This window comes from Elephas maximus, chromosome 3 (assembly GCF_024166365.1).
Source record: "Elephas maximus indicus isolate mEleMax1 chromosome 3, mEleMax1 primary haplotype, whole genome shotgun sequence".
Lineage (NCBI taxonomy): Eukaryota > Metazoa > Chordata > Mammalia > Proboscidea > Elephantidae > Elephas > Elephas maximus.
The window spans coordinates 195,427,217-195,453,034 of record NC_064821.1 but is presented as its reverse complement, the minus strand read 5'-3'; the positions used below and the strand labels follow the sequence as shown (position 1 = coordinate 195,453,034).

The following is a 25,818-nucleotide window of genomic DNA, read 5'->3' as shown; positions in this document are numbered from 1 at the left end:
TCCATTTACTCATGCCAAATTAATGTAATTATACTACATTGATGGAGTTAATTACATGAAAAACTACCCTGACATCATTAAGTTTCTAGCAAAAGATCTCCCTTCCCCTCTCAAAAAAAAAAAAAAAGAAAAGAAAAAATTCTTGATAAAGTTTCTAGATTAACTTTCAACTTGACATCAATTTAAAAGGAAAAAAAAAAAGAAAAGAAAATTTGGCTTTCTAAGGCAAGTTGAACTCCCTTCTAGAATATTTTGCAAAGCTATCAGCTCTAACTTCCTAACCACTCAATCCCTACTCCTAGAAATTTCAAATAGTTGTAAAATAGGGCTTTTATATAAGACATATAAAATAATTGAGACAAATATGAATCTGCCTTTGTAGGACAATTTACTGCAACTGCCTGTAAAAGGAAAACCCTAGTTGCATAGTGGTTAAGTGCTACGGCTGCTAACCAAAGGGTCAGCAGTTCAAATCCGCCAGGAGCTCCTTGGAAACTATATGGGGCAGTTCTATTCTGTCCTATAGGGTCGCTATGAGTCAGAATCGACTCAATGGCACTGGGTTTTTTTTTTTTTTTTTTTTTTGGTCCCTAAAAGCAGAGACTGGCCTCTCTTCTTTTTTTTATGTCGAATTTTGCAGAGTTCCTGGTCTCCCAAATACCACAGATGGTCCCTTTTATTCTCCTCATCCTCACGCCTACATTCCATCATACACCACCATCAGCCCCTTTGCTCTGGATTGCAGGAGAGATTTTAGATTCTTGTAAAGTTACCAGAACCATGTTTAGGTGGAGTAGACAGTGGGTGTAGTTCTGAAAATAAAGGGGAAAAAACAAACCTTGAAAAAGAGGAATGATAGATTAAAATAGCCCCTGGTTGCTGCAGAAATAATGAAAACACCGTCAACAAAGGCAAGGTGGGAAAATAACAGGAAGAAGACAAATGGGAAGAAGCAGGAGATGGAACAGGAGGAGGAAGAAGGGAAGGAGGAGGCTGTGAGGGGGAGAAGTAAGGAGAAGAAGGAGTGGGGGGGGAGGGAGGAGAAAGGAAAACCTAACAAAGTGTCTCTGGTGAAGTAGAAGCACAAAGAGCAATCTAGTTTCACACACACACACACACACACACACACACACGGACATGTTTAGAGTCTACACTCAAACCAGCAGTTTGTCTCTATGCTTTGGACCTAACAGTCCTGACATGTGACCAAAAGTGGACAAACCAGTAAGACCTTTAAACAGGATGTGGGTCTGAAAATATCTGGTTGAAAAGATAACTGCAGAGACTTAAGAATAACAACATGAGGTCCACAAGATATATTTTGGGATATTCTCTTCCTCTCTCTGTTTTTGGAAGAGAGGCAACATGGCAGAGCCAAAAAAAAAAATTGTACTGGATGAGAATCCTGACTGCCATTTATCAGTTGTCTGGCTTTGGGAGCTTACTATCTTCTCTGAACCCCAGTTATGTACAAAACGGGATTAACTGCTCCTATATCATTTTTTTTTTTTTTTTTATCATTGGATGTTGGAAGTCTGAGTGAGATGTTTCTAATAAATACCCATTGACAAGAAGGCATATAATAAATGGTCATTTTAGTATTAGGATCATTGTTATCGCCATCATTATGGGAGGTATCGTCCTTTATAGACATTCCAAAAATAACTTACCAGTGAATCTCTAGTAACTTTTACTCATGTTGCTGCCATCATCTTTTTCCACGCCGGGTTTCAAGCACAGGCACATATACAGAGCTCCTACCATGGGAGTAGACTCCTGCAGAAAGTCTCAGTCTCTTCTTCTAGTCTTTAGAGAATACTTTAGTCAGGGTTCTTGGTTCTAGCAATGGAAACCAATTCTGGCTCTCTTCTTTGAATGAGGGTGCTTTACTGGAAGGATATCAGGGACTCGGAAAACTGGAGGACCAGACTTAAAGCAGGAATGTATTAGGGCCCCAGCAGCAGGAACCACAGCACATGCCATGGTATGGGTCAGAAATGGAGTCGTCAACACACTGACCCATCCATTGCAACGTCCCACACCCTAGTGCCACCCGCTCAAGTTGCCAAATCCTGGGAGAGAGACCTGTCTGGCTGAGCCTAAGTCACATGTCTATCCCCTGACTGGGGAATGGAAGAAACTTGCTGCTTGGACTTTAAAAATGAGAGGCCGCACTGCTCTCCACCGAGACCATGTATCAGGTCAGTTTACCTAGAAAGAAATTAAAGTGCTAGTAGGTAGGGTATGTTGTACACAAGACATCAAAAAAAAAATGAAACAAAACACACACACAAACCCACTAAAGACAAGATCCGGGCATCTCAGGGTCTGACTAATCAGGCCTATACCCCTATTTCCCTTCTTCAATTTCAGAGTACAGCTGTGGTGATCGGATCTTTGAGACCTCTGCTTCCTATACATATCTTCATCCTAGCCTCATGGGAACCTCAATGACCACAACTCTGACACTAGTTTCGGGGCATCAAGATTTTCCAAGCCAGTGGTACCGTTTATATTCCAGTCTCTATCCATGGCCATCTTCATGAGTGTGCCAAGCTCTAGCCAGTCCCAGCTCCAGAGATAACTAAAATTATTTACGTATGGTATGCCCTAGCTCTCATACGTCATCCCTAGAGCCACACACACCTATGCACCCTCAGTTCTTTCCCTGCCTGGAAAAACCCTAGAATATAGAAAAAAGCATGAATCTCAGGAGTCCTGGATTCTGTAGATCCAATCACAGACTTATGTGATTCAGCTGCCTATACATTTTCATAACTCTCTACTTTCTACTCTGAAATGGGATTTGAAAAAAAAAAAATTAGATGTGTCCTGTGATCCTTATGAAACCGTACACTTGCTGGAATGACTTAGTACGATATAGGAAAATCAGTTTCAATTTCTTCTTGCTTCTTTCTTAATTTTTGCCATCCTTAGCTCCCATCAACTAACATAACCCTAACCCAGCTCTGGCAACCAACACTTATGCTGGGCTCCTAGAAGTTTTGTTTTTATTCTGGAGTTCTTCAAGGTGGGCACGCCATCCAATTGCCAAGAACTGGACCTAAAGACTGGAGAACAAGGATGCAACTTTGCAGAATACTCTGTATTGGCCCTAGAGGAAATATAAAAGTCCTGCTACACACATCTTCATTTGATGAACACTGTTGGCTCACATAGTATTTAAAACAATTGTTTAAGTTAGTTGCAATCGAGAAATCAGGAGATTTCACATAAAAATTTAAATTTTGGATTTCTTTTAAAAAAGTTGGACCGTCAGGTAACAGCAGACCCTCAGAGCTGGGAAGAACACTCTGAGTTAAATAGTAGCTGCTGCCTTTGGATGCAGCTTGTGTTCTCCAACTGACCAGGGTCTCTACCACTTCCTGTTGTCTCCCCAACACCGAAGCTAAGTGACAGATGCCATTTATCACCTCAAATGTCCAGTTGTTTTACTTACAGTAGATTTAAGAAGAGAGGGGCATATGACTTTTACTCAATTCTCTACCAAAAACAGGAATACAAAAGACAGAATAAGAAGAACTTGTGATTTCAAAAGTAGAGGATGAGATCATTTCTTTGCGAAAGTAAAAAGTAGACGTATGTATATACAAAGTGTGTGCTTGTGACTGAATACAAATAAAGGTACCGTTATGAAACAAATTACAGTAAGAATTACAGCAGGGTAGAGAAAGATACATGATGGAGAACTTAACGAACTGAAAAAGAAAGAACTGAACTTTAAACAGGGTTTCATTTTAATGTTCATAAATTATTGCCAGTGTAAAATGCAGTTGTGTGTGAAGTAAAAACAAAAAATCTCCCAAGCACAAAAAAAACTTTCACAGAGGACAAATCTATAAAAGGAATGTCTATTGAGGGCAGCAAAATTACATTTCCTGTGGAGAATCAAGTATCGGCTTGTGTTCCAGAAGCTGAAACTATGACTTAAAACTGAAAGGATAAGTGTGCATTTTTCTATTGCAATTGATAAGCATGTAAACATAAATAATGCTACCTGGGTTAAATATATTTATTTCAATATCATTAAGAATTAAGATTAGATGTGGCGTCTGGGGTCTTAAATGCTAACAAGCGGCCATCTAGATGCATCAATGGGTCTCAACCCACCTGGATCAAAGGAGAACGAAGAACAAGAACACCAAGGTCACACGACAACTATGAGCCCAAGAGACAGAAAGGGCCACTTGAACCAGAGTCTTACATCATCCTGAGACCAGAAGAACTAGATGGTGCCCGGCCACAACCGATGACTGCCCTGACAGGGAGCATAACAGAGAACCCCTGAGGGAGCAGGAGATCAGTGGGATGCAGACCCCAAATTCTCATAAAAAGACCAGACTTAATGGTCTGACTGAGACTAGAGGAATCCCAGTGGTCATGGTCCCCAAACCTTCTGTTGGCCCAGGACAGGAACCATTCCCGAAGACAACTCATCAGACATGGAAGGGTCTGGACAATGGGTAGGAGAGAGATGCTGATGAAGAGTGAGCTACTTGTATCAGGTGGACACTTGAGACTGTGTTGGCATCTCCTGTCTGGAGGGGAGATGGGAGGGTAGAGAGGGTTAGAAACTGGCAAAATGGTCACGAAAGGAGAGACTGGAAGGGCTGACTCATTAGGGGGAGAATAAGTGGGAGTATGGAGTAAGGTGTATATAAGCTTATATGTGACAGACTGACTTGATTTGTAAACATTCACTTAAAGCTCAATAAAAATTATTAAAAAAAAAAAGAATTAAGATTAGAATAAAAACTTGAATGCTGGTGCTAATAGTGTATTGAGAAAAGTCGTTTTAGTTACTAAATCTGTGTAACGAACCACCGCAAAACTTAGTGGCTTAAAACAACCGTTTATTTATCTTGTGATTCTGCAGCTTGGCAACTTGCCATGAGAAGGGGGCTGACTTGACAGCAGCTAATAACAACCTTTAGCAAGCTAATGTTGTTGTTAGCTGTTGTTGCTGTTAGCTGTTATTGTTGTTAGCTACTGTTGTTGTTTGCTGTTGTTGCTGTTAGCTGTTATTGTCGTTAGCTATTGTTGTTGTTAGCTGTTGTTGTCTTTAGCTGCTATCAAGCCAGCCCCCGGCTCATGGCAACCTCACTCACAACAGAATGAAACGCGGCCTGGTCCTGCGCCATTCCCATGATAGGTTGTGGATCAGACCGTTGGCATCCACTGGCTGTTTGCTGACAAATTTTTGGAAGTAGACGGCCAGGCCTTTGATCCCAGACCAACCTAGTCTGGAAAAAGCTCTGCTTAAATCTGGTCAGCATCATAGCAACACACAAGCTTCCACCAGTGACAGATGGGTGGTGTCTGTGCTTGAGGTTCGTTGGCTGGGAGTCAAACCCAGATCTCCAGCATGGAAGGGGAGAATTCTACCACTGAACCAGCACTGCCCCACTCAGCAAGCTAGCCCAGGCTTACTCACGTGGCAACTGTAGTCTTCCAAGCAGTGAGAGCAGAAGCCTGTAAGGCTTCCTGAGACCCATGCTGAGAACTTTCATGGCACCACTTCTGCCACTTCCGTTGGCCAAATCAAGACACAAGGCCAGACCATATTCAAGAGATAAAGAAATAGATGCCCCTTCTTAATGAAACAAACTGCCAAGTCACATTGTAAGAACATGGACACAGGAAGGAAGAGGATTTGCGACCATTTTTGTAATCTAACACAAATTTTGAAAAGTTGAATACAGCCTGGACAAAACCAGTCCACAGATGATAAAGAGTGATCCTACAATGGCTAGTGCTAACACTGAACTTGTTTATGAAATTTAAATTCAAGATGGCAGTGTTTTGCAATGATTGGGAACTTAAATACATCATTACATGACTTCTCAGGAATTATTCTGCTAAAAAATTAGAAATGGAACACATCTCAGACTCAGTAATTACAGCCATGAGCTAGGTAAACACCTGCGGTTCGAAGTACCAAGAGGTCATTGCTTTACTTGATAAGATGCAGACTATGGTGGACAGCTCTACGTGAATTAAAAAAAAAAAATTTTTTTTTTTTTTTTACCTGTGGCATGGTGCCCAAGAGAACTAAAAGACGATAACTCATTCATGTCATTCAATGAACAATCTCACCCTCAGCTTCCCACCAAACACAGGTATCCCCTGCTTTTTGAAAGTTCACTTTAGGCCACCTCACTTTTATAAAAGTCCTACATTAGCATCTGTTTTTGCTACTCAAAAGAAATCCGAAGAGGATTTTTGCTTTTACCAAAAAAAAGCTAAAAGCGGAAATAGTGTTCAGCATTTGTTTTGCACTGAGCCATTGAAGAGAGAGTGTGCACCCAGAGCAAGAGTGGCGTCACCCAACTCCTTCCCTGGGAACTACACTCAGCATCTCGGCATCAAGCCACCATAGCTTTTAACTGTGTCTCTGAGCATCTGTCTGCGTTTTATCTTTCTTTGAGTCTGGGAATATTCAAAAAATTTTCCCATATAAATTAATGATAATTGTTTCTTCGCTTTATGCCGTATTTGCTTACGAAAGTTTTCACAGGAACGCTTTACTTTCAGACAGCAGGGGAAACCTGTATTAGATTTAAAAAAAAAAAACTTGCCTTTTTTTGTTGACAACACAACCCGTATGATCATTTTGACTAGTTCTCAGAGAAGTATTCATGAGTACCTGTTACCCATTGTCGTCAGGTCAATTCCAACTCATAGCAACCCTATGGGACAGAGTAGAACAACCCCATAGAGTTTCCTGGTGGATTCGAACTGACGACCTTTTGGTTAGCAGCCCTAGCACTTAACCACTATGCTACCAGGGAGTAGTCACCCCAAATCATGATCCTATTCACTGAAATCAGTTTCCAAATTAAAAGGGATAGATACAACTACATGTTCCAAATCGCGGAATTGAAAACTGAATTCAGAAAATAAAAATCTGAAAATAAACTACCGTGGTTGAATTGGCCTTTTAAAATTAATGTTGACAGTGAGGCTGAAGAATTACAAATAGAAAAAACTGAGCAGTAAGGCAATATAACACTGAAAAACAAATACGTCAGTCTAAGAATGTCAGACTTCCACAAATATCTCAGAAATAGTTATTCTAAATATAAAAGCCGTTGTGTGAAGTTTCCACCCCTGGTCAGCAGAGTTTACATTAGCAAACAGCTGCTTTCCCTTGTAAAACAGTAAAAACTAAATACCGCACCTATTTAAAGGATACAAAGGAGAATCTGCATTGAATATTATACCTTGAGATGTAAGCTGTCACGCTGATTTCTTGGTGCAGAGGAAAAGGTATCAGGCTTCCGGTTGCCAATTAAGAAATAATGAATAATGGATGAAAAATTAATAATTAATTGTACCTTCATCCCAATTTGTATTTTTCAAAATCAGATTCAAAACATAATCTCCAATATCACACAGGCTTGTGTTATGGTGCACATATAGCCAAGAGTTCAGTAAAATGCGTTAAATTTTTATTGCATTCTGACAGTTGATTTTTCTTACACCTTCCTCCCTTCACTCTACATTGCCTGCTCGGCTCCCAGAGGCTTTGAATTCGCACCCCTTGAAATGGGCTGAATTAAATGAAAACAGACGCCACGGGTACCAATCTATTGAAAGCAATTAAACTGGAATAAATGAGTAAAATGTAAACTCGCCCTACTCCTATAAAGTAAAGATCACCCTCTAGTGTCATTGTTTAAAAGTACGCCTGTCTAAAGCAGTCTGTTCAGGGCTTTCGGGATGTGCAGTTCCAGATAAAAATGGGTAATCACAGCTGAAATTTAGCACCCAGATAACTCATAGTTTAATGTTGTTTACCAGTGTTGGGTACTTCTACTTTAGTATCTAAATTTTAAATTCTTTCATATATGGCTTCGCAATAAATTGCCTGGCTTGGGAAAACGCAAAATCTAACTAAAAGTTATATATATATATATATATATATATATATATATATATATATATATATATTTTTTTTTTAATTTTATTTTGCTGATTTCTTTTCAAAATTGTTAACTCAGTTTTGGCCAATGGAAGTGAGGTAGTAAGAAAAGCGATGTCTGCATACAAATGAAATTAATGGAAAAGCAATGTCTACCTTCTCCTTCCTAACTTTTCAGGGCCCAGGACAAGAGTACAAACGGAAGCCTTCATAATACATGTTTTGAAATGTAAAAGTTATAAACCAGTGCAGTGAATTAATAAGATTTTTTTTAATCCTCTTACTTGAACATATACCTCCATGATGGCCTGGATGTCCAGGTTTGAATATACAATTCTTGGATCCTTGGAATACTATACTGGAACATGGCACCATGAGAAAAGCAAGCCCCTGGTCCCCAGCCTAAGCCTGTACCTTCTGTCTTCTCTTCCCACCCACAGCTGCATCCCACAGCGCAACACACGTGGCCTAGGCAGCCTGCACACCCACTCTTCTTACCTACCCCGTTAACAGCAACGCCTCAGTCACTGCCCAGATAAAAATAATCCAATGTGGCAAAAATCTTAGCAATGGATGAGTCCAGGAGAAGGGCATATAGGTGTTCATCATATTATTCTTGCTATTTTACCAAAGGTTTAAACGTTTTTCAAAATAAAATTTTAGTAAAACATAAAGGTTTGGTATATTTTAAAAACCAAGTCTCAAAATGGCAACATGACTTGACTCACATAGCTTGTGAGTGGCGGAATCAAACCCATAGCCAGCCTTTAGCCTTCAAACCTAGTGTCCTCTCCACACCCTCTGCCACCTCAGTATGGATCCGTGAACCTGCAATAAAAAATAAAGGGCATTAATTTGATCTCTTCTCATTTTGGCCCAACTTTTTGAGCAAAAATTTTGTGTTCATGAAGATGGGGGATCCTCTATTTAGAACAAGACACTGTCTCTGAAAAGCCCCTAAAAGCGAAGATCTTTTGTGGTGGGGGATTAGAGTTATTCTTAATCTGTAGGCAGAGAAAATCAAAGGATGCCTCCAGATAGCATTAGCCTCTAAAGAAATCTAATTGGGCTGACTCACTGCCTTCTCTTTGAAGTTCAAGGTCCATAATTCCAAGGGATCATTCCTCTATCCCTAGCAAATCAGGCTCCAGATAATAGCTACAGAAACCACAGCTGCTGGTTTTGGAGCAACGGCTAGTAATAACAAGACCAAGAAATTTATTTGCCTAGTATTTTTTTACTCATGAAGCTTTATCGAGACCACAGGTTCCCTGTCACTTGCTTTAAATGTATAGTTTTACTATAGTATCATTCTCCAATAAAAAGAAGTCCTTGGAGCACCGACTGACTCTAGGGCTCGGACAGGAAATACACGAGATGAGCCTGTAGCATCTTGTAGCACCAGAAAGGAAGGAAGTGCTCAAAAAAAAAAACAAACGGGTGTGGGCAAGTCAAAGGGACGCAAGAGCCGACCTGAAAGAGCTCCCAATGGCCAAAGCTGAACCAATTCGAGCCACAAAATAAATAACAGTATTGGATTATACCCAAAGTGTAAAATAAATATACATGAGTCCGTAGCGATATAAATAAATGACTGAATAAAAAATAAATGGGGAAGAAGAGACAAATCTTCATTACAGAAAGTGGAACTTAATCCTCGGACCCCAACTTCTGAGTGTGGACTGGACTTGGTGGCTTGCTTCCAAATAATAGAGTATGAAAAGGGGCAAACAGTAACTTCACAGTAAAGAAACCTGGCAAACACTACCTTAACCAAGCGATCAAGTTAACATCATGGGTGACGTCATGTTGATACCATGTACTCCCTGATACGATGTGATAAGAAGTTGATTCCACATCTGGGACATTCTTTTCAAAAGCCCATAACCCCAACCTAATCATGAGAAGACATCCAACACAGTCAAATTGAGGGATATTCTACAAAATATGTGACCAGTCTTACCCAGTTAGGGTCCGTGCCCTGGAGTGGTGGAGCCAATGAAACGTACTCCACGTCAGAAAGAGTGAAAGTTTATTCAGGAAATGTATACATCACCAAGTCAGAAAGAGCGAAAGTTGTTCTTTCAGGAGATGTATACATCACGGGGGACCGGCAGCAACACAGGCTGTCTCTATGGAGTCCCAAAGATCAGTTTTACATTAGAGCTTATATAGAATCTTACAAGGGTTACAAGTGTCTTTGTAGCCCACAGATGGCATGGCCAGAGGAGTTATTCATTACAAGATAGTGACAAGAGACTATCAGACTAAAGAAATACATGCCGGAAATCTCTTTATCAGGCTAAAGATATACGGGTCAGACATCTGGGCTCTGATTTCCCTGTAGGGGGGCTGTAAATCACAGGTGGTCAGATGGAACAAAGCAAAGTTATTTGCATCAGATTAAAATACAGAACAAAGTCATTAACATTTTGTCAAAACAAAGTCTTTAACAGAGGTATGTGAAGGAGGAGGCAGGCAGAGGAAGGAGACCAGCTTACAGGTTCATTATGGAGTCAGTCATGTCAATCTCTCAGTTGTCCATTTTGAAAAAGGAGAAAACATGCTGGGGAGTCTTAGGGTCACACCAATACTCCTCCAAACTGTCATGAAAAGAGAAAAGACTGAGAAATAGTCACAGAGCAGAAAAAAACAAAAGAAACATGACAACTAAATGAAATATGGTATCTTGGCTGGAATCTTGGAGCAGAAAAGGTACATTAGTGGAAAAGCTGGAGAAATCCAAATAAAGTCCAGAATTTAAGTTAATGGTCATGTGCCAATGTTGGTATCTTAACTTAGACAAGTGTATCATTGTAACGTGAGATGGTAACACTAGGGGAAATGAAAACTGAGGGAGGGTACATGGGAACTGTTTGTATTAGCCACGCAACTTTTCTGTAAATTTAAAACTATTCCAAAATTTTTTGAAAAGTTTATCTCAAAAATGTAGAGTCTGAAATGTTCCCTTTTTTATATATGAAAAGTCCAAACTTTTACAGTTTTTGCTTTGTCACTAACACCGTTTTATTTTACTCAATATAAAACCTAGAAGTTGTCCCTGGTTAGTCAAGCAATTGCCTCATAAATCCAAGCATATGTGCTCCATCGTCAAATTTTGAAAATAAAACCACAGTCTGGGCACAAATAATGGAAGCATTTATGTCAGTGACTTAAATGAACCACAAAAACACTACTTACCTAAACTATTTAAAATTTTATACAGTGGTTGTAAACAAGCTTTTTTTTTTTTTTTTTGCTGTTGTTTGAATATCTTATATAATGTCATAAATGTAAAATTTTATTTTGCTAATTGAAGTTCATTTATCCAATCAACGAAAATAATGCCAGAGACAAGGAAATGAAAGCTATAATTTCAACTTCCCCTTGGTTCCTAGTCAATCAATAAAGCTTTCAGCTCTTAATTTATGTAAGATACTCTGTTCTAGTATCTTCCAGTGTCATAAGGAATACAGAAAAATGTTGGTAGAATACTGTATCAATTATAAAGTGCTTTGTTATTCAAGGCCATAAAATAATAACAGTGAGTATTTACATTGTGTGAGGCTCTGGGCTAAGATTTTTATACCATTACAGAATTCATATACACATCAATATAAACATTCCTTTAAAATGGATATTATTTTTACCTCCTTCTTACCATTGTTGAAACTGAGGCCTAAAGAAGCTAAGTACTTGATCAAAGTCACACAACTAGTAAGAGTTGGAGCCAAGATTTGAATCCAGGTCCGTGGGACTCTACAGCTTATGTTCTCAATTGCCATTTTATACCCTCACCACTAATGGTACAAATAAAGGCAGCTGGGGAATGACAGAACTGTCACAGGGCTTGGAGACAAAGAATCTGGGTGGCTCCTTGGTACTCTTCATGCTCCCATAATTCTTTGTGCTTATGTCTACTATGGCCACTCCCATGCTGATTCATTTTTTAAAAATGAGTCCTTTCCACTGTCTTGCAAGCCCATTTAGGAAAGGAGACACATTTTATTAACCTTTTTATTCCTCTAAGATCATGGACATTGCCTGGTTAGAGTTATTGTTCAATACAAACACTACTATAGAATAGAAAAAAAAAACTATTGTAGGTACATAGGAAATATTATTATATTAGAAAGATACAGACCACTCATTATTCATTCAATGTCTGATCTTCCCCTCATGGGAAGGTCAAGGGTTGTTTAATCACAGATATCATGAGGGTGATGATGACAGTAGTGACGATGATGGTGACTGTCTTCCACCTTTGTACTATTCTCTGAGTCCCTGAAAGGTATCCTTTGAACTTGGTCGTTACTTCCCATGGGAAACCTCCTCTGATTCCCCAGAACTGGGTCAGATGTCCCTCCTATTGGACTATCAGAGCACTTTCACTCTCGTTTCCTGTTTACTTTTCTGTCTGCCCAGCTAGAATGAAAGCTTACTGAATTTTGCTTACCACTAAGCCCCCAGCACCTGGCACCATGTCTGACACATGATTAAAAATCAGTATGTATTTTTCGAGATGATTCTAGCAACTTCAGTAAATTTATGATCTCTTCTCCAGGATGAACGTGATACGGCTATAATTCACCCACAGTTAGCCTCTTACTCAGATCGAAGGTTGTGGCTTCCCTTGAGACAGATGAGTCAGTGTATTTTCATTTGTTAGACAAGAAGTGGGTTGCCTTGTGACTGAGATACTGCATCAGACAGATGGATGGCTAGCTCGAGGTGGCCTAGAGGGGGCCATCAGGGGTCAGAGGGGAGCAAGTCTGCACTAAGTGAGAAGCTTTCCAATTCTGGAGCGCTTCAGATTCATACTTGGATTATATACTTCTCAAGAGGACTCCAGCGTTGCCTGGTTTTCAATAGCAGGGAGAAGTTGGGATTTCTTTGGAAGACAGGGGCTGAGCTGTTCTGAAAATATGCCAGCTAAAGCCTTGAGAAGCCATCCACACCACAGTGTCAGAGCAGCGCTTAAATAATTCTGTTTAATATTGACTGTCACCATCGGGATTCTCTCACACAAGGAAAACACGTTAAACAAGATTCCCCTCTTCTCCCTTTCACTTCATTAATGCAACCAGCTATACTCAGAGAAGTCCTTTGCTGAACTCACTCCTTGGTGGTGGTATGGACACGGCCTGCTTTGGATCTGGGTTCTATTGGCCCATCTCCCAGGGAATATTCCTCCTTCAATTTCTGGAGAAGGCATCCATGCTGCTGTGGGTGTCCCTACTGATGCTCGGTAAGTGGGGAGGAGAGGGCTCTGTTCACTGAGAAACATGGATATTCCCAGAGCAAAAGTCCTCTCCTCTGGGCTGCTGAACACACAGATTTTTACTCCCATCTCAAAACAGCAGAAAATGAATGAAAGGGTGGAAGATATTGATTTAATGGTATGAGGGAAAAAATAATGTATTTCCAAAAGTATGTCCTTTGTTCACTTTTGCTTTTAACTGCCTGGGGAAAATTCCACCTACCCCAAAAGTAGGCTTAATTTTTTCATATATATATTAAAAAAAAAAAAAGTTAGATTCAGTGACTTCCCTAATCAGAGATTATGCAATACCCAGAGTAAAAGATGAACTGAGCCCCTAGTGAAAGGATTATGCCCTGATTGTGGGCTGAGGTAGAAATGGCCTTCCTGCTGAGAATAATTGTTTCTTTCTCTGTATTCTAAGATCAAACCTTCTCTGATGTTTCTAAAAAGCATGAGAAGAAAAGAAATTCAACAGTTTCCCTTTGATTTTTCTCCCCCCTGCTTCTGAATTACTTGTCAATATTTGTCCAGATGAGCCACTGATTTCCTAGCAGCTGAAGCTAGGGAATGAAAGACTAGTCGGTCGTTCATACATTATATATTTATCAGGCATGTTTGTCTTGTTCCCAGTTGTATCCCCAGACCCTAACACAGGGAAGGATTATTAGCGTGACTGGCACATCATGGGAGCTCAGTAAATGGTGAATGAGTGGGTATAGTTGACATAGCACAGAGACACAGAGGACCTGGCCTCTACCCTGAAGAGCTGACACTCTGACTGGAAGTCAAAGCAGGAATGCAAGAACATTTGACTTGGCAGTACAAGAAAAATGTTCTGCAATGGGTCATAGGATGGTGTGTGATGATAACAGATTTTTACTAACTTTTGACTATACCCAAGACACTCTTGTAAGAATATCCTATGTATTGATCAATCTGACCCTCTAACAACTAATGAGCTGGAGCTCTTATAGCTCCCAGTGTACAGATGAGGAAACGAAGACTTCAGTATCTTGCCTAGGCTTCATGCCGCTAGCAAAGTGGCAGAGTCAGGATTCAAACCAATAATCTGACTTTGGAAGCTACCCCATACTGTGTGTCTAGTTATGAGTCCCAAATAAGCTACAGTGGTAAGTGTTCTAAATTCAGAGAATAATGAGGTCTCTGCAGCCCAGGGGCATTGAGAAAGGTTTCACAGAGGAAGTGGGATTTTATCTGTACCCTGTTTGTTTTGTTTTTTAACGCATGGGTATGACTTTGCTGGGTACTGAAGGAAGAGAAGAACATTCCAGCCAAAAAGACAGTGGAGCCAGGTCTCAGAGGCAGCCATAGTCATACGAAACAATGACAGGAACCATTTACCAAGGACTTAAGTGGGTTTTTTGGGGTTTTAACTTATGTAACTCATTACTGCATTACAGCCTGGGAGGTCACTTTTATGATAGCCATTTTACAGGTGAGGAGACTGAGCCTTGAAAGTTTATGTAGTTTGCCAAAGTTCACACAGCTAAAATTCAAAACTGTTTCTATCTGAGTCCTTTGTGTTACCCTGTTTCTCAGAAGAAAAAAAAATGAACCCATTGCCGTCAAGTCGATTTTGACTCATTGTGACCCTATAAGACAGAGTAGAACTGCCCCACAGAGTTTCCAAGGAGCACCTGGTGGATTCAAACTGCTGACCTTTTTGTTAGTAGTCATACATCTTAACCACTACGCCACCAGGGTTTCCAAGGGGTGGGTGGAATTAAACATGTTTCTCCTCCTCCTGGTTGGAAGTAGGATGTGTGCATACAGGCTCTTGGGGTGAAAGGGCTGAGACTCCTTGCTTTGTGCTAATCCTTGCCTTGTGACTCTCTTGCAGCTCCAGTCAGTGGGAAAATTGGTAAGTCTCCCTTTTCTTTTCTCTTTATGTTTCTAGGCATCCAAATAACCGTATTATATCTCAAATACTTGCAGGTTGGCCTTGTTGTCCCCTTCATCGTTTTCCTCATTGTATGAAACCATCACTTAGTTTGGTGGCTCTGACTCTAAGAATCAGAGGTATTTGGGAATCACACTCTCAGACCAAACCTGCCCTTGTGATGGATGAACATGGACAGGCCTGGGATATAGGTCCCAAGAGTTCACAGGAAAAAAGGATGCCACCCACCTGATGTGGGATTCTAGCTGAACCTGGCAAGATGCATATAATCCCGAGAGGGAACGACGGACATAAGCCATTACCTCAAAGTGGGAGGCTGGGACTCAAACAACTTTCCTACTTCTCATTTCCTAGCTCCTGCCCAAACAAAAAGGAGCCCTGGTGGTACAGTACTTAAAGGGCTCGCCTGCTAACTAAAAGGTTGACAGTTCCAACCTACCAACTGTTCCACGGGAGGAGGTATGGCAGTCTGCTTCTGTAAAGATTTACAGCCTTGGAAACCCTATGGAGCAGTTCTACTTGGTCGCTGTGAGTCGGAATTGACTCCATGGCGTGAGTTTGGTTTGGGTTTAGCCCAAAGAAAGTACCGCCTCTAACCATGTGTAACCAATTTATCCCAAACTTGAGTATTCTGTGTCGATGTTTTTCTGTTAATAGCACAAATGACAATGACTTTACTGCATCTTGGGCAGAATCTGATATATCACTTTTTGAATCAATTTTCATGGTACACCCATTGAGCGATGAGCCTACCAAGCACGGATCTTTGACCAGGCTAGACAGTAGCATTAAACGGGGGAAGAATGGTTAAGTGGATGTTTCCAATAGCACATGATTTGTGTTGTAATCATTTTTGTTTTTAATTCTCACAACCTCAAAACTATAAAACTAAAAAAAATGAACACTCGGTTAAAAGAAAAGCCTCAATAACAGTTTCTCCAGCTTCTACCTATTGATGTTTCAAAGATCTTAGGGCCCAATTTCACACAAGGCCCATATTTTATTGTTACGAGAGTGTCTAAGGTTTGGGGAGTTAGGAGAACCTAGCTCCCTGCACACATACTCTTTGTGTCTATCTGAATATAAATTTCTCTTCGGACAACAGCCTGCTCATCTGCCCCATACCTACTTCCGCTTCCTGTCGATAAAAATGTAGCTTGGATTCTTTTCCGAGCTTATTTGTCCCCCAAATTCCTACGCTCCTTCCATCTACAACCTCCACCCACTGCATGCCCACACCCCACAAAGGTTCATCTTAGAAAGGTACATGTAACCCAAGGAGCTTGGGCAGGAGTCCAGGAGGAATGAGATCCGCGCCTCTCTACCTGAGGACCTGGTTCACTGGAAAAGGTAGGAGGGCTTCTGAGGTCCCCATCATTGCTCTTTGATGGTGAGTAGATGCTGCTGGGGTTTTCCTCTGAAAGGCTTATAGACCACTGAGCAGCCACTTCCCCTCAGGTGAGGTGAGCTCAGCTGGAAGACCTGCAGCCTAGGGAAACGGCAGCCTTCCCCAGGGCCTTCTTAGGCTCCTCCAGTCTCTCCCACACTAACCACCGTGCTGGGACTGCAGCATCTCCACCTCACACTCTTCTCCTCCTCAGCAGCTCCTCCCAGGCCTGTGATTTCCCTCCAACCTCCGTGGACCCCAGTCTTCCAAGGAGAGACAGTGCTTCTGACTTGCGGTGGATTTGGCTTCTATGCCCCAGGCAAAACAACATGGTACAGTAAGCTCAGTGAGAAAGAAACCCCAGGAAACACCCTCGAGGTTCATACTTCCGGACAGTACAGATGCCAGACCCAGGACTCACCCCCCAGCAGCCCTGTGTACTTGCAATTTTATTCAGGTGAGAAAGAAGATGACTGAGTTAAAACTTTAGAAATGGTTTTAGTTCATCTCAGCTCCCCAGAGTTTCCAGGAACAGGGGTCCTTCATTCCGGACTAAGCTTGGACCTCAAATACTTTCCATTTCACAGTGTCCCTCACTGTCAACAAATTTTTTCAGACCATTTAAACTTGGGCTTAAATGCCTAATGTTTATTCAACAAGCAATGTTGAACACCTATTCCTACACTTCTTCCATCTACAAGGAAATAGGTTAGTTTTAGGGGATACAAAGGTGACGTTAACGTTCATCCTGCCCTTAAGGACTTCTCAAGGTTAAGCACTCAGCTGCTAACTGAAAGGTTGGCGGTTCAAAACCATGCAGTAGTGATCTTCTCCTGTAAAGATTACAGCCAAGAAAACCCTCTGGGGCAGTTCTACTCTGTTGCATGGGTTGCTATGAGTTGAAAATCGACTTGCCAACACCTATTAACGACAACAAGGCAGAAATTAAACAAAAAACCTGTTGCTGTTGAGTCGATTCTGACTCATGGTGATCCCATTTGTTACAGAGTAGAGCTGAGCTCCGTAGGGTTTTCTTGGCTATAATCTTTATGGAAGGAGATTGCCAGACCTTTCTTAAACAGCACCGCTAAGTGGATTCAAACCACCAATCTTTCAATTAGTAGTTGAGCACAGACCATTTCTATCACTCAGGGACCTAAGGAAGAAATTCCAAAACCAAAAATCCAAACTTGTTGCTGTTTTCGAGTTGATCCCAACTCTTAGCGACCTGATAGGACAGAGTAAAACTACTCCATAGGGTTTCCAGGGAGTGGCTGATGGATTAGCAGCTGAGTTCTTAACCACTACACCACCAGGCCTCCAAGGGAGAAATTACATGCATATAAATATATTGAGCATAAGTTAGAAGTGCCGTAAAAGAATTCAGAGGTGGGAGATCTCCAATGTCATCATCCCCCACCTCCCTGATATCTGTCTCTTCTCTGTTACTTCTTTTTTATTTCTTCCTGTCCAGCTTTGGCTGGTTGAGATAACAGTTCGGAGCACCTCCACGAGCATGGCTCTATAGGATTAAGCATTCTAGGAAACCCTGGTGGTGTAGTGGTTAAGAGTTATGGCTGCTAACCAAAAGGTCAGCAGTTCAAATCCACCGGGTGCTCCTTGGAAACCGTCTGGGGCAGTTCTGCTCTGTCCTGTAGGGCCACTATGAGTCGGAATCGACTCAACAGCAATGGGTTTGGTTTGGTTCTTTTTGGTAGTCATCTAAGTGAGAATGGACAGAGGTAACCTCTAATTAGGAGTCCCTGGGTGTTGGTGTTTGGTTGCTAACCAAAATGTTGGAGGTTCGAATCCACCCAGAGATGCCTCGGAAGAAAGGCCTGGAGATCTGTTTCCTAAAAATCAGCCATTGAAAACCCTATGAAGCATGGTTCTACTCTGACACACATGGGGTTGTCATGAGTCAGGGTCCACTCAATGGAAATTGGTTTTCATCTTCTAATTAGGAACTAAAGATCATGTGAATTTCTGTTATGGACCACATTCATTGTCCCTTGAACCTAGACCTGTGTCTCTGACAAGAAGCCTGCACAGCCACACAGCATATTCAAACACACTGTAATATTTCCTTATAGATTTCTTTGAAAGCTACTTCCTCGATAGCTCCTGCTCTGAGATTTGGTGAGCAGGTTGGTGTGCTTCTTTGACATACCCTGTGATGTCAAGGATTTTGATCATATCTCTCCTTTTGGCTTTTTCTCCCCATATTAGAATCTTTATATTTTGATTCTGTCCTTGAATGATTGATTAGATATGCTTGCTAATTCAAGAGACACAGAGGAAGGAGGTAGCAGGAGTGCCCTGAATGACAATATCTTGTCTCTGTGTTGTTCCCAGCCTCCCTCATTCTACAGTCCCCACACTCTGTGTTTGAAGGTGACACGCTGGTTCTGAGATGTCAGAAGCGAGGGAAAGAGAAGCTGATGGCCGTGAAATACTTCCTCAATGGAAACTTTCTTTCTCATTCTAATGAAAGCTTGCAGTTTTTGATCCCACGAGCAAGTTCAAAAAACAGTGGCTCTTATACATGCATTGGCTATGAGGACAAAAAATATCTACTTAAATCAGCTAACAAAATTATCCGAGTTCAAGGTAAGCATTTGATTTCACGTAGATTTTCTCAGCAAAGTCAGCCTGGGGAAACGGGGTATGTCAGGAGGGAGTCTGTAGATTGCCTTGAAACTCTGGATAGATGAGAGGCCTAAGTCCTTTAAGAGACAGAAAAAGCAAATGAATCTGGGGAAGAAAAACGTGCTGGAAGGGTCTGGCAGGCGGGGTGTCTGAAGTTTGCTGGTCTCTGTCGGAGATCTCAAACCCCTCATCCTGAGAATCGGTTTTACCTTTTGTCTCCAGAGCTCTTTCCTCTTCCGAAGCTGAAAGCCACAGCCTCCCAGCCTACCGACGGGAATCCTGTCAACCTGAGCTGTCACACCCGGCTTCATCCAGAGCGGCTGCACACTCCACTTCACTTCAGCTTTTTCAGAGACAAAGGGGTCATCCTGTCCAACTGGAGCAGGTCCCCAGAACTCCAGATACCAAGCGTCTGGAGCGAGGACTCAGGACGGTACTGGTGTGAGGCCAGAACGGCGAACCTCAGTGTGCGCAAGTGCAGCCTCCCGCTACGGATCCAGGTGCAGAGTGAGTGCTGGAGCAGGTGGGCGGGGGTGCTGCTGCTTCCTGCCTGTGGAAGTGGGGACCACCACAGAGATGGGCTTGTCCTCCTGAGAAATGTGCGGCCTTAGGCTGAGAAGTGAAGCGCTGTAATGAAAGAGATTCAGGATTTCATTTTCACCTTCATTTCCCTTCAGTCTACTTTTGAAACTCCATCATCTCTGCTGATTCGTGAAACTAAGTACCAGAGCTGGGAAAAAACAAAAACAGCAAGGTGCCCTGGTACCAAGCTATAGATTTTAGAATGCCAGATCCAGGGGTGACCTATTTACTTTAGAATTCAAACATCTACCTCTTCCTTATCAACAGCAACAAACAACACGAGTGCTGCATTGTGCAAAGCAGGAGAGTAGGACATGTACACGCAGAGATAAATACAGTAAATACCAGCTGGTCTTAGGGACCAAAGCAGGACTTCTGGAAACGGGTGTGGTCCAACCCAGTGCCATCATGCCCTCATTGCTATTACCCGTCCCCAAAATACATCAGAACACTAGCTGTTTTGTTAGTTGCTGATGAGTTAGCTCTGAGTCATGGCAACCTGATCTACAACAGAAAGAAATATTGCTTGGTCCTGAGCCATGTTCTCATCGTCCAGCACTATATCAGATAATATGCTGTTGGGATCCATGATGTTTTCATTGGCTAAGTTTTGGAATTAGATGGCCAGGCCTTTCCTCCTATTCATCTCAGTCTGGAAGCTCCGCCGAAACCTGTCCACCATGGATGACCCTGCTGGTGTTTGAAATACTGCCAACGTAGCTTCCAGCACTGTAGCAGCATGCAAGGCACCACAGTATGAGAAACTACAGGTGATGGGACCACCAGCTAGGACATCAGAAAAAAACAAATGCTTCTCTATAGGACAGACAATTTTTCCCCTCTTGGGATCTTGTGTATCAGGATGGAAAAGTTATTACATTTAGTGATGTCTTCTGGAAGTCCAAAATCCACTGCCTTCTGGGCCACATTGCTGGCACTTGCTAAAGAGGATATAGTAAAGTCACACAAAAATGATACTGTCCAACATCCAAGCCCTTCCTTCTTCTTAATGGAGCAAGGAGTTCTTTCTAACTCTTTTTATTATTATTATTATTATTAATGGACTTTATGTAAGATCTCTGTGCTTAGAAATGGGAGAAATTATAGCAGGAGAAAAACTCGAACAGCCAACCTTTCGGTTAGCAGCTGAGCAAGCTAATCATTGCACCACCCAGGGACTCCAAATAGCTAACACTATCTCCACCTGTTGTCTTGTGTTCATACAGGAGTGCCTGTGTCTGGAGTCCTCATGGAGACCCGACCTCCAGGGGGGCAGGCAGTTGAAGGGGAGAAGCTGGTCCTTGTCTGCTCCATGGCTGAGGGCACAGGAGACACCACGTTCTCCTGGCACAGGGAGAACATGAATGAGACAGTAGGGAGGACATCTCAGCGTTCCCAGAGAGCAGAGATGCAGATCCCTGTTATCAGTGAGAGCGATGCTGGAGGATATTACTGTGCAGCTGATAACGGCTTCGGCCCCATTCAGAGCGAGGTCATGAACATCACTGTGAGAAGTAAGTTTTTATCTCCATTGACCTTATTTATTCTCAGTGAATTTCCTTATATTAGAGGCAGACATAGCCAATGTTATCTTTGTGACTCGCCCTTTTCCGTTTCCATTTTTGCTGGCAATAGACACTTTCTATTCTTAGAATATGAATAACTTCAGTCTGGTGATGGGAAGTATTACCGTGAGGTCGTGCTGGCCAGAAGCCATCTTGCCTCTTGGAAGTGATTTTATATGTCTGTGCCGTGATCTGGAAACCCTGGTGGCGTAGTGGTTAAGAGCTATGGCTGCTAACTAAAGGTCAGCAGTTCAAATCCACCAGGCACTCCTTGGAATCTCTATGGGGCAGTTCTACTCTGTCCTATAGAGTCACAATGAGTCGGAATCTACTCGGTGGCAACGGGATTTGGTTTTTTTGATTGGTGCCATGATCCATTGTGTGTTGATTTCAAAGAGCAGCCTTATCTCATTAACATCATTTTAAGATGGAGCCCAGCTCTGGCACTGTAAGCGTCAACTATACCTCTTCTTTCAATTAAAAAACAGCATTTATCAGGCCAGTCAAGTACGACTAAATCAAACGCATAAAGAATTTCTTTTCTCCTTTACTGGAGGCAGGAAGGGTTCTCAGTATGCAAACCGTACGCAGATCAGGAAATTTCCAAGTACAGACAGTGAATACAGAGCCCAGTTCTGTCAGTGGAAGAGCCTTGCTGTGGGATCCTCTGGTTCTAGCTCATATTCTTCTTTTCCTCTGACCCTAAGAAGCCATACAGAGTCAACCCAGGTTTCCACTCAAATATTCTGGTGTTAAATGAGTGATTTGTACTGACTGGGTTTCAATGCTTCCTCTATCTCAGGCTCAGTTGCACCACTGACTACCCAATAAAGGTAGCTTTTCTTGAGGAGCTACTAGGAGGCTAGCCTTCCCTGCTTTCATTACACGAAAACTCCTGAAAAGAGTTGTCTCCACTTGTTCTCTTCCTTCTCTTATTGTCCCTCAAAGCCAGTGCCACCAGGCTGGCATAATTCCACCACAATTACTCTTGTCAAGATCATCAATGACTTCCATGTTGCTAAGTTCAATGAACAATTCTCAGTCTTCATTTTATGACTTACCAGCAGCTTTTGACACAGCTGTTCCCTCCGTCCTTCTTGAAATACTTTCTTTGTTTGACTTCTGGGACCCAGCTTTGTCTTGGTTCTCTACCTATTCATTGGACACTCCTTTCTGGTTTCCTTGACTGGCTCTACATCATGTTTCCAGCCTCTGAATTTCAGGGCATTCCAGAACTCTGTCCTCAGACTATTCTCTGTCTGTGCCCACTCTCTAGGTCATCTCACCCAGTCCCATGACTTTAAACATGCTGTGACTTCTATAGACTTATGACACCCAAACTCAACCAACATCCCAGATTTCTCTCCTGAACTCAAGACTTACATATTCAAGTACCTAATCAACCACTCCACAGAAATGGCCAATGAACATCCCAAATTTAACACATCCAAAACCAAACTCTTCACTTCACCCTAAATCTGTTCCTGCTTGGAATCTCTCCTCCTCTTGATGTACATAAAACTCCATTCTTCTAGCCGCTCAGGTCGAAACTCCGGGCATCATTCATTAACTCCTTTTCTAATTTTAATTAAATGCCCATGTCCAATCCACCTACAAATCCTGGTGGCTCTGCCTTTGAAGTATACCCAGAATCTATTTCCTATCACCTCCACTGCCATGGCCTGGTGAAAGACATCAGCATTCATGCCTGGATTATTGCAGTCACACCCTAACGGGTCCTCTGTTCCACCCCTTCCTTTCCACAGTCTATTCTCAACACAGCCTATTCTCAACACAGCACACATAAATCAGATCATGTCACTTTTCTGCTCAAAATCTTCCCATCACCTTCTGAATGAAAGCTAACATCTCTTCCATGGCCTACCAAGCCCTATATGATCTGGCCCTCCTATCACTCTGACCTAATTTCCCACCTCTCTACCCTCATCCCTTCCATTCCAGTCACACTGGTCCCCTGGCTCTTCCTGAAACCTTCCAGGCATGTTCTCATATCAAGCCCTTTGCACCGCTCTTGTCCGATAACCTCATGCTCACCCCCTTACTTCCTCCAGATCTCTGCTCAAATATCACCTTTCATGAGGCCTCCCCCAATCACCATATATAACACACACTTCCCCTAGCACTCCTTCCCCCTACCCTGCTTGATTTTCCCTCCACAGTACTTATCACAACTGACATGCTATGTGTTTCCTTGTTTGCTTATTAATGTCTCCCACAGATATATTAGCTTTGGGAGGATAGGTCTTAGTTTTGACCACTATTGTATCCCAAGTGCCTGGGACACTGCTTGCCTTATGTGGTTGTTGTTAGTTGCTGACGAGTCAATTCTAACTCATGGTGACCCCATGTGTTACAGAGGACAACTGCTCCATAGAGTTCTCTTGGCTGTAATCTTAACAAAAGAGGATCACCAGGCCTTTCCTTCCATGTTACTGATGGGTGGTCTCAAACCTTTAGGTTACAGTCAAGTGCAAACCATTTGCACCACCTAGGGACCTTTGCCTCATATTAGGTATTCAATAAATATTTGTTGAATGAATGGATTTTACATGCATCATTTTTGTTCATTCTAGTAACAATCCTAGAAAATAAAGATAATATTAACTCCATTTTACAGAAAAGGAAAGTGAAGCTCAGAGAAGTCTGGTAATTTACATAAGGTCCCAGAGCTTATACACCACAGAGCCCAGATCTGAACCTAGATGCAATCACTTAGCTCAAAGAGAGAGAGAGCAATGTCAAAATTCTCCAAAAAAATACTATATAGTCAAGTACCTCCCATCAACCATAGTAACTGAGCAGATGGCTGTGCTGTTTATAGGGCAGTCAGCCCTGACAGCTGAGAGCTCTGAACCTGAACGGCTTAGTTGGTTAGGGCTTGGGGCTCTGCTGTGCTATCAGCTCGGCTGCACAGTTCTCCCTTCAGCTCCCTCGAGGCAAGTCTTTAGACCAAACAGGGCCCTCCCAGGTGCTGGACTGAGCTGTTTTTCCAGAATTGTATGTTCCAGAAGGTCAGCATCTCGCTGTGGGAATAGTTGGGGAACAGCGACCTTGAGCATAATTTCCAGGAGGAAAGGGTTGGGGTTGAGCTGGGCATAACTTGAAGGACATTTCTAGAATCATCTGGAAGAAGGAGAGAGAGGGTTAGAGCAGTTCAAAGCTGCCAAGAGGCAGTGGCATCACTAAGGGGACTTGAGGGGTGCAGACCACACTGGGTGACACCAAAATGTCTATAAATTTTTCGGGCAGGGTTTCAGCAGGAATTCATTATTTTTTTATAAGAATATCCCTGTAGTTAATTACAACAACAAAAACATTTTCCATAAGCCCAGTTTACATTTATCAATATACCTACAAGGCTAAAACTCAATGCTAATTTTTGAACCCTTCTAATGTGCTCCGACTCATAGAAACAAAATCCACTTGACAGCAACAGGTTTGGTTTGGTTTAATGCGCTCCCATCAAAGCTGTCATTATTACCCAATTACAATGATGCTTTGAAACATGTGGTTTCATTGTTGTTTTAGTTGCTGCCAGTGTTTTCATAGTTGCTGATTTTGTCAAGTCGATGATTTTGTCAAATTTCCTGGTGTTTTAACTACAATATTATGGTAATTAGTATTTTCGAACCTATGTCAATAACTTCTTTGAAAATGAAGTAGTAATCAAAGGAAAAGAAGGAGAAAAATCAAAAAAGGCTTCTGCTGAGTGACTTCTAACGTCGTAACTAATACTGTTTTAATTCAGCATAGAAAGATTTTACAAAGCAATTTTGTTAGTATTTGTATAATCTAAGAAATATTACATTTAAGCAGGTCACGACTATATTTATCACTATTATTCTAGGATTAAAATTGATAGTAAACATTACTAAGGATTCTGTATGGTCTGGTATCAGAGGAAGCCCACAGGGAAGGTCCATGGGGGGACGGGGAGACATCATGAGTTACCGCACTGGGTGACACCAACTCTAGTGCCACCGATGTCAAGAGGCGCCCTCTGGAGACTCTTGAATGCCCTATAATCTAGAGGGACACTGAAGACAAGGAGTTCTGCATCTCCAAGAAGGCTCTTACACTGTAAATCTCACTGGTGGCCGGGAATGTGTTGATAATTTACACATATCCGACACCAAGGCTCGGATTACACATAAATGTTGGTAATTCCAGAATAAGTGTAAGTTACTTATCTTCCTTTTGGGGGGTTAAGGTAATTAAAAAAGAATTGGGCTTCTCTGAAACAGACAGTAAGCAGATCACTTTACACAGTGTAATTTCATTTTACCCTCAGAACAACCCTGCAAGGTTGGGTATTATCCTAAATTAAGGAAACTGATGGCCTTGGAGATTAAGCAGCATGTCATGGACTCAGCTGATAGTCAAAGGAGCAAAAATTGGCTCCTAACTCTTTTTCTATTCAAGGATTTTATTCTATGCAGGAGCCCTGGTGACGCAGTGGTTAAAGTACTTAGCTGCAAACTGATG

At 41.9% G+C, this 25,818-nt stretch overlaps 1 protein-coding gene across 1 annotated transcript in view; it reads left to right on the top strand.

Moving 5' to 3' along the window:
- FCRL4 (Fc receptor like 4) overlaps positions 1 to 25,818 on the top strand; it is a 49,813-nt gene that overhangs the window by 9,485 nt on the left and 14,510 nt on the right. The window contains exons 2-7 of the mRNA XM_049880868.1: positions 13,033 to 13,193; positions 15,070 to 15,090; positions 16,731 to 16,973; positions 18,872 to 19,126; positions 19,388 to 19,672; positions 20,974 to 21,261. Coding sequence (XP_049736825.1) covers positions 13,079 to 13,193; positions 15,070 to 15,090; positions 16,731 to 16,973; positions 18,872 to 19,126; positions 19,388 to 19,672; positions 20,974 to 21,261 — 1,207 coding nt within the window. The 5' untranslated portion in view covers positions 13,033 to 13,078. The remainder of the gene's footprint in view (positions 1 to 13,032; positions 13,194 to 15,069; positions 15,091 to 16,730; positions 16,974 to 18,871; positions 19,127 to 19,387; positions 19,673 to 20,973; positions 21,262 to 25,818) is intronic.